We start from the raw sequence: 10150 nt of genomic DNA, 5'->3' as shown, positions 1-10150 counted from the left end.
CCCTCTCTCATATGTGAACGCGTCTCTCCCTTCCGTGTATGCATGAAAGCGTCACTTGACATTTTCTAGAAATCGTCACCACAATTGACGCTTTCTTGCCTCCTTTCTAATCTGACATGGCCAAAATTATTTAATATGATAAATAATATTTTTATTAATTTATTTTAATAATTTTTTTTAATTTAATATGACGAAAAAGCCAGTTAGTGTTTGAGGGAAAATTGCAAATGACAGCGATCAGGATGTTACAGAACTTAAGGCAAAATAATTTATGTACCATTAAGCTAACTTAGAGAACATACTTTAGATACTTGGGAGAAAAAAGAAATTCTACATATTTGTTCAAAAAAATAACATGACTGACATAGAAGCTAAATCAATCAATTTGGTAGTTCATATTACCTCTACCATTTTATATTTTAACAGATAAGTCTCACAACCCCTTCCACCGGCCAAATCAGTAATTATGGAGTTATTAAGCATTCATCCAAACAAAAAATCAATTCATTTCAAAATGTTAAAGCTCTCCTGCTGCGTCTAAAACTAGTTTCAATATAAGTATGTACATGAAGAAATTGGACCTCTAGAAGGAACAATCACAGTCCAATGTATATAACCTACACCATTTCAGCTCTGACCACTACAATTTGGACAGATTTCTGATTTTATTCAAATACCCAACAAGGCGCCTGAACACTACTGATTTCAAAGTGATCAACCACGGAAATCAACATAAGTGAACTTGACCAAAAGGAAATTGCCAACATTGTCTGCTACTGACCAGAGTTCCCCAATAGTCGTTCAACTGCTGCATGAACATTCCCCGAAGTGGCAATGAGAGCCCTTATGTTCTCCTGTGTGTCAAAGAATCCCATCTCTTGAAGCTGTGAAAGTTGGGTGGCATACAATTGCTCCGGTGGCTCTGAAAAGACAACAAAGTCGGTGAGAGCAATGAAAAATTTAGGTAAATAACACCTTGGGGGATATTTTAGGACATCCCTTTATTTTGAATGTTTATAATGCAGTTTTGCGTATCATAATTTTCAAATTGGATCCCGACTCAGCACAGTTAAATTGGGGCAAATAAAATCATTTTGAGACTCCATAGTTTTAAAAAAAATTTAGAGCCCGAATTCAGTTTACTGTTAGAAGTTTAATTGCTCTTCTAGAGGCAAGAACTTGAATAGAAATTGGAACTCTTTTAAAATTGGAGACCCAGTGAGGAACTAAATAATATCGTAATAGTATAGGAAGCTACAGATGAATATAATTTTGCCCATGTTTGGGAACAATTTTTCTATGGGAAATAATTACTCTTTCAAAAGCTCTCAGCAAGCTGACTGGAAAAAGTAGAAGACATTATTTCTCCAAAATAAGTTGAACCAAACACAATTAATTAGAAGGAAAAAAAACTAGAAGACAGTAATGCTAACCATTTGATCTATTAGGAACAGCAAGGCTACCAGACCCAAGTCCACCAAACATGCTCGATAACATCTCCAATCCCAAGTTGTTCATTGGTCCTATCAATAAAATCATTCCATAGAAATTTCAATCAACTATTCCGATTTATGCTAGTAATCAAATGGCAGTTGCATCATCCAAAACAGCCACCACCTAACTTGAAACTTCCCCCTTTCATTACTAGGGATACAATCAGACCAAAAGATTTGTTTAATGCATCTGGTCCTTCTAATGATACTGTAGGATATGAATTAATGGGTCATGGGGCTTTAATGGGCTTAAATATAGTTCTGAAAGGATTTTAGGCATTTCCCCTCTGCCAAGCTCCATAACTTTTTAAACACGCACACCCAGATTTTGTTACTTATGAACCACAAAAGAAAAATCTGAGTAAAGGAAGTCATCAAAGTACAAGCCATGATCAATTTCTCATTTTGATTCTCATTTTAAGCAAATCAGAAGAAAATAAATAAATCCCCTGCTAACCTGAATATCATCAACATTACATTATGTTCAACCAATTTATAAAATTTTGGTTAAATTATACTTTTGGTCCCTCTATTTTTAAGATTCATTTTGGTCCACTATTTTTAGATTGTTCAATTTGATCCTCTAATTTTTTTAAAATTTTCAATGTTATCCTTTTGTCTAAATTGGCACTAGCGGCATTAATGAAATCAAACAAAAGGACATCATTGAACATCTTTAAAAAATTAGAGGACCAAATTGAATTATTTAAAAATAGTGAGACCAAAATGAACATTTCAAAAAGAGGAACTAAATTGAGCAAAAATTTATCTAACATTTTTTTATCTAGATAAATTTGAATTTTCTTTTAACTATTTAATAACTTCTTTTATTATATAACTCCTTCATTTTGTGACCATTTTTTTAAGTCCAAATACTATTTGTTGTCATCATGATCTTATTTTATTAAGGTAAATAAAAGAAAATTCAAATTTATCTAGACAAAAATGTTAGATAATTTTTTATTCAAGTTGATCCACTATTTTTAAATGTTCAATTTGGTCCTATAATTTTCAAAAAATGTTTAATGTTGTCCTTTTATCTAATTTCATTAATGTTATTAATGTTAATTTGAACGGAATGACAACATTGAACATTTTTCAAAAATTAAAGGACAAATTTGAATCTATTAAAAATAGTGGGACTAAAATGAATCTTAAAATTAGAGGGTTTAAAAATATAAGTTAGCCTAAATTTTTTTTATTATCCATATAACTCAAGCGTGACGAATCATCTAAAGAGATGAAAAGCAATTTTAGTTGACAATGCAATATCATAGCAATGATTTAAAAATTAATAGTTTATATTAACAGAAACCAAGAGAATAAAAATAAAGGGTTGTCTTGCATACCAGTGCCCCCGCCAGTTTGACCAGATTCCCTGTTGAAGCTTAGCAGGTTAATAGAAAATCACACGAGCAAAAAATGATGAGGAAAAGAAGTCAACAAGGACATATATGCATGTTGTATTTTAACATATTAGGCCATCTAAAACATAAACCACCACCAAACTAGTCTAAGAAATGACATCAACCATACCAAACATTAACTATGGCACCCACCACATCAAGATTTATACCTTAAGTACTGTTAAGTACTGGGAAATGTTGAATGCAGATTTTGATAGATGCTTGCAATGCAAGAAGTACCATATGGTTTAGTAAGAAGAATATAGAATTTCCAAGCTCACAAAGTAACTTCACTTCCCTTTATAAAAAAATTAAAGCATGTAATAGAATAGAAAGCAAATTTTTTACTTCCAAATACCTGAGTCAATGACATGATACATGATGAAGGACATCATCTAATTTGGATTTTAAAAAGACATTACACACCTTAATCAGCTATCTCCATTTCTGGACTTCCTTAAAAATAAAAATGCAATGCAGACCTGCTCTCTTGGACAGACATTTAAAATTTATTCAATTATTGTTAATGTGAAGATATTAAAAACAATTGGCTTTCAAGCACAGTATCTTATAAGCATTAGCAGCGAAAATGAAGCTATAAAATTAATAGGATTTTGCAAGTCATCATGAAAAATTAAATGCAAAAATGCTTATACAACCACTTATTTGTGGATGTCAAATGAGGCATCTAAGCCTAAGGTCATCTGCATTGGGTGTGCTAGTGAGTGGGGCTTAGCAAATAACTACATTGATGAAAAAGGAAAGAGACTTCACCACATTCAAAGTTTATTTATTTTTAAGGATGAGCACAACAATACCAGGTGTGTATGGAAAGGTCAGGATAAAGAACTGCTTACCGTGTCGATTGTTGCTGACCAAGCTGAGACATAAGAGCTTGCTGGAAAGATAAAAGTTGCTGTCATTGTGCAATAAGGCAGAGTTGTGAGAATATCAACTGAAAGCAAGGAATTATGAAACTGCATAGCAGGCAATATGGCCTCTATCATTCTATATCATAATTCATATAATAAATTTTCTGCTGAAAGCCTGCAAATTTACAAACAAAAAAAAATCCCCAAAAAATGCTTAGGTACTAGGTAGGAGGGTTTTGACCTATCCTGCCCTTGGCCGGTTTAGGTCTGAATGCTCATTATTTTTCATACTAAGAACTACTAGAATTCATCGCAATGAAACTATATGCAAACATCTGTTGCAACATTTGAATGAATGAAATTCTGAGTATTAGGCCACATACTTATTAATGCAAGCAAAGACACATACCCAACCCTACACTTGAGAATGAATATTCATTGAAACACATCAACAGATATAGAACTTTAAATATGCCTACCTGCAGTGTCTCGGGTGAAGAAAACAAACGAAGGAATTCTGGATTTTGCATTACTTCTCTAAGAGAATTTAAATCCGGCATGCCGCGCTGCTCAGAATTAACACCAAGAATCTAAAATGTCAATTCGATATCAGAAGGATCAGTTCAACGTGTGCACATAGCATGCTATACTTGTACTAGGTACGGTATGTAAATACCTGATTCAAAGTTTGTGGGTTGGAAAGCATACTTTGCATCATTTGTGAGATAGCTGGATTTTGCATTAACTGGGTCAATAAAGCAGCATCTGGCATAGCACTTCCACCCAGCATGCTTTCAAGGTCTGGCAGACCAAGCCCTCCCAAGCCAGTAGGTCCTTGCTGCCTAGCATCCCCACCAGTGGTTGATGACCTTCTGGTGTTATTTTGACTTTGAGCACCTCCAGCTACAAATATAATGTTCACCATCAATAATGACAGTATGATGAAAATTTGTAGTCAGTATCCTTAAAACAGACAAAATATTAGCTTAAGGAGAATTGCTTTTAAAACAACCTGATGTAAAGTGACACTCAGTCACAGGATCCTAAGAAAAAAAAAATGTAGTATCAGAACTTACTTCCAGTTGAGGACCAAGGATTTGGAAGTGGATTAGTATTGGGCAACGGAGAACCAGCAGTTGCCTCAGAATTAGTGGTTGAGGGATTATTTGATTGATCCCTGGCATGGACACCATGAGTCCCTGAAATTGCTGCATTATTATGTCCTGTATTACCAGCCATCGTGGTGGCATTCAAAAATGGTTCTTGAATATTTTCATACATGCGCCTCAGCATGTTGAATCCCTCAGGAGAAGATTCAATGTTGCTCATTGCTCTGTCTGTATTTCTCATCATTTCACGCATGATCTCAGGGTTCCTTGTAGCTTCAAGGGTCTGGCGGAGAGTGCTGGGATCATTAAGAATGTGTGCTAGCTCGGGGTTTCGATCCATGAGCTCTTGCATCTGTGGATTATTCATTATAAGATTCCGCACTACCTCAGGATTATTTATTAGATTCTGCATGGCAGGTGAATTCATTATTTCTCTCACTAAATTGGGATTTGAAATAAATGGTTGCTGCATCTGTTCAAGATCAGGAAATCCCTCGCCAAATAAACCATTGCCCCCAGTCCCATTGATACCAAGTCCAGGGAATAGTGAAGCTCCAACACCAACACCAGGCCCTCCTAAACCCCCACCTTCATTCACACCAGCACCTCGGGCATTATTTGTTGTGGTATTGGTATTGTTGCTACTAGTATTGGTCCCACCAGTTGTATTGGCAGATGCAAAGCCACGGACCAAATGGACAGTATGATCTGCCTCCAAACCTATAAAGATTAATAGAAATTTGAGTTATGCTCACTCATTTAAGGAATACTTTCTTAACAACCTTGGAGTTTAGTGTGAACAGGTGTCAGCTGCTTTTGAGGAACACAATATAAAATTTACCTAATACAGGCTATGCTAGCAAAAACTTCTGGGGATCATCAACAAATTAATCCTACATTATTCTTAAGCCACACAAAGGCAAAAAAGAGAGTTATTACATTCTGAAGAATCTGTATGTGACATGCTTGAAAGATATTTCCGATTTTCAAGAATACGGCATGAATGATAGTGATGAATATTAAGGATCCTGCTAATGACTAACCTAAGAACACTGGTTAAGTAACTAATAAATAGAAAGTTATTAACAAAAATTGCTGTGTTACTTTTCCATAAAAACTTCTCACTTTTGATTCCTTAGCTAACAACCTAAGGCCACATTTTAGTATTATATTTGAGGATACATGCAATAACAATATCCTACTTTGCCATTTTACCCATACCTTCCTTATGCATAAAATTGACAAAACATAAAAAATACTCGGTCAATGAAGCTTCCAATGGCCTTTTTCCTTTTTATTCCTGTCAACCCTATCCTTCATTTTCTTCTAAATAAAAAAAAGGATAAAAAATAGCAGCAGGGCATCACAAGCCACGGAAGCACTAACAATCTCCCTCAGGTTGAGAAAATAACACCCTTCACTTCCACATAAAACACCTCATCTTCCCTTAGAAATAGGTTAAGAAACGCGATACAGTATTCCCTTTAAAATCCTAACCGATCATAACTCATATTCCATGTCGTGTTGAGCCATTTTATTTGACGAACCAGCCAAGCATTAATTAAAATACAATCAGAATCGCATGAACACCTTCATCAACTGCACAGAATCTATAATACCTACCCAAACACCATTTAATTCATAAAAAATCATTTTTTTAGAAAATTATAAAATGACACCGGCGAGAAGGGATTATGGAAATACCGTAGCTTCGGAGAGTTTGATCGTCCTTCAAGATGCGACCCTTGTAAATGAGACGCTGTTGTTCGGCGGGGATGTCGCAGTTGCGAGCGACGAGATCCTTGAAGGAAGCGACGGTGGAATCAACGGCAATCTGAACGGAGAACTTGGAACCGTTGGAGCAGCGAACGTTGATGTTGACGTCGACTGCTTCGGATTCCTCAACGGCACTGTCACCTCCCATGGCGTTTCTGGGGAGGCGCGTCAGTCTCACGCTCTTGCAGGGATTGAAACGAAGGGAAGAGGGAAGCAAACCCTAACCCTAGAAGGATCGAAGAGGGTGCAGAAACCAGATGTTGGGGGAGACCCAGCGAGTTGCCCAACTTGAGACACAGATCAACCCAAGGGGAAATTATAATTAATAACAAGATTAAATTGTTGTAAAATAAATTTAAAGAAAAACAAATATCCAAAAAAAAATACTCATAATTTACCATGTACTTAGAGCCAAAATGAGTCCAATTAAGTTTTATTAACAATTTAGTTTAGTTCTTGGAATTATATGAAAAAATATTTTTTTATTTTATATATTTTAAAATTTTAATTTAATAGTAAGTTTTAAATAAAATAGTTATTTAATTTAAAAAAAATAAAATGATACTTGTTTTATTAACTTTACAAATATAATTCCAAAAATAAAATATAAATATAATTTTGTATAAATAATAATTATTTCATCTTATATAAAATAATAGAAAATTTAATTTATAATTATTAAATTAGAAAATATTAACTTATTTTATTATTATTATTATTAATTTATAATATAAAAAAGGTTATATTGAATTAGGATTTTAATATAAATAAGTCATGTAATATTTAATTAAGATAAATATGCTTTTTTTAAGAGTGTGTTAATGTATTCAACAACAATTAGAATTCTTTTTTAAAGTTAAAATCTAATAATATTTAATTAAAAAAATTTTACTTTAAAAAATTATTTATATTTAAAAACATAAATATTTTAATAAATTATTTTAAATGATAGATTTTGTGAAATTTTTTAATAAAATTTATATATGATTTATTCATTTTATAATTTCTCTAAAATTTTTGAAGTTTTGTATAATTATTTTTCTTATTTATGTTTTTTTTTTCTTCTCTCTTCTCAATCTTTTTTCTTATTTTTCTTGTTTCTCTCTTTTTCTTCTTTATTATCTTCTCTCTTTTTCTCATCTTCTCATCTTTTGTCTTTCAATTCTTCTTTCTCATTTATCTTTTCATCTTCTAATTTTTCTTTCAATATTAATGTATAATTTATCAATATTTATTTTTTAAAATTAAATATTTAAATTTATTTTCAAATTATTAAATATTATCTAATGTTAAAATTTTAAATTATTCAAATTTAATTAATATTTTTTAAAATAAAATTTAATATTGAAATATCAATTTTTTAAAACATATAATGCAAAATAAATTTTTTTATTTGTGAAAATTAAGTATTTAAAGTTTAAGAAATTTGAATTAAATTATCCTATCAAAATAATTAAAATTTCAAGCATTTCAACTTTTAAGTTTCTTCATCCAAACACAATTTAAGAGATTTTTTTTATGTTATTTATAAAATTAGTATGTGAAATATATTTTCAAAAAAGATGAAAATATAACATTGAGTGTGTGTAATTATGAAAGTGAAAGTTTCTCTATTTATATAACTAATTTGATATGTGTGTGCATATATAATTAAATTAATACAACTAAAAAATAATTATTTATTTTAATAATTTTACATACAATTTTAAAGGGAGAAAATCATTGGACCAAATAGGCTCAATACCTTTTAGCATAATTTTTACTAATCCAACCTGACTTGATTAGTCCATTAGACAAAGATGAATTGGCTCAACCTTTTTCAAAACTAAAAATAGTGTCCAATCTACATTGACATGACAGGCCAACAAACTAGTCCATTATGTCAGGTCAATTTTGACAATTTTACTGGTAAATGAATATCATAAATTTAAATATTATGTTCAAAACTCAATTGCATGAATGGGAAAATCAATGCATATATAGAGAGAGAAATGTTACTTTAGAAGACATGAAGTTAGAGTCAATAGTTTATTAAAAGATTGTATTGATTTTATTTTTCTTTATTCAAACTTTATTATATATGTAATTTGTGACACCCTTCTACCCCATAATAGATAAGTAACAACAATAAGAATAATTCAATAAATATAACATCAAGAAGGGTCCACATATTTTAATAAAAACTCATAGGTTCACAAGTCTTGAAATAAATAGAAATAATAATAATAATAATAATAAAGTTTTACTCTTAAAAGAAAATTATCAAGGTCTCTAAAGAAAAATGAAAGGGATCCAAAATTTACAAATATAAGGTGAATATAAAACTCCTAAAAATAAGTCTCCTCAAACGACAAATAACAATTCATAACTAAAGCATCCTAAATTCATGCCCCAATGTCACATCCTATCAGAGCAGAACCCTTTCCCTTTAGAACTCAACACTATGAGTGCCTTCATCTTCACCTAAAAGAAAACCACATAAAAACAGGACGGTGAGAGATAGATAACATCATATATGAACATAGAGCTACCCAATTCCCACCCCACACCGTGCACCAAAATATCATCATTAACTATAAACAACAAATACATCTCATATAATTACCAAACATCATTTTTTTTTTCAATCATACAAGCTTTCATACACATGCTCACTATATGCTCATACACATCTCCTCTCCTAAGAGTCTCAACTTGGCACTCCGCACAATGGGCGTACCTCGTCAATTCCCTTAGTTGTTGCCAATGCGGGCATACCGTTCTCACACCCTCCCAGGGCCGGTATGTTGCACGATTAAACACCCAGCGGCCCGTGCAAAGGCAATCCACCCACCGTTAAACCCTCTGTGGCCAGTGAGCTGCGCAGTTAAACACCCAACGGCCCACGCATGGAATGCCTCCCGTCATGGTCCCCCCTGTCTCAACCCCTCTCTGGGCCCAGTGTCCAATGCAATATAGCCACGTCTGGCTTCTCAAGCACCACATGCAACTCATAAGTCTCATACAACTCATGCATCCCACGTAACTCATAATTAATGCATCTCCATTATATAACATCATCACATGTCAATAACAATCCATGCAATATCATCCTCACATGCTAGGTACCTATCATTAAGTTATCAACATCATAGATCACAAATTTCACATAATTCTTCACACACATCACAATATCTATGACATTCAGTTAATAATTTAACCATAACTCGAGATATACATATCCTTTCTAAGTGATCCCAACTCCATTAGAATCCTAACATCAATATCTACAACTTTCATGAAGAACACAAATCCTAATAAAGTCGTTTAGGTTACCATTCAGGGCTCACAAAAATTGATGTTGTGGTTCGCACACAGATTGGAAGGCTCAAATTGCAACTCACATAACTTGATCAAATATTAATTTTTTTACACGATTCTTGTTTCTAAATGGTAGCCCCAGATGTCTAGTTTCTAACAGAACAAACAGCACTCGATTTGGATAACTACACAGA

The 10150-nt window shown here is 32.7% G+C and overlaps 1 protein-coding gene across 9 annotated transcripts; it reads right to left on the bottom strand.

Annotated features, from left to right (window-relative positions):
- Positions 1-482: 482 nt before the first annotated feature.
- On the bottom strand, positions 483-6970 carry LOC109798466 (ubiquitin domain-containing protein DSK2a). 9 transcript variants are annotated; one of them, XM_020358775.3, is made up of 8 exons: positions 6585-6968; positions 4848-5600; positions 4448-4674; positions 4251-4361; positions 3757-3815; positions 2843-2871; positions 1434-1523; positions 483-922 (listed from the first exon to the last, which is right to left on the bottom strand). In XM_020358775.3, the coding sequence occupies exons 1-8, from the start codon at positions 6802-6804 to the stop codon at positions 774-776; spliced, it is 1638 nt and encodes a 545-aa protein (XP_020214364.2). In that variant the 5' UTR covers positions 6805-6968; the 3' UTR covers positions 483-773. The 9 variants fall into 9 exon arrangements, with proteins under 9 accessions (XP_020214364.2, XP_029127086.2, XP_020214365.2 ...); XM_029271253.2 differs by having other exon boundaries at positions 3757-3797; XM_020358776.3 differs by having other exon boundaries at positions 4251-4337.
- Between the last annotated feature and the right edge of the window lie 3180 nt (positions 6971-10150).

This window comes from Cajanus cajan, chromosome 5 (assembly GCF_000230855.2).
Source record: "Cajanus cajan strain Asha chromosome 5, NIPB_CcT2T_4, whole genome shotgun sequence".
Classification (NCBI taxonomy): domain Eukaryota; kingdom Viridiplantae; phylum Streptophyta; class Magnoliopsida; order Fabales; family Fabaceae; genus Cajanus; species Cajanus cajan.
The sequence above is the reverse complement of the archived record's forward strand: the minus strand, read 5'-3'. Positions and strand labels throughout refer to the sequence as shown.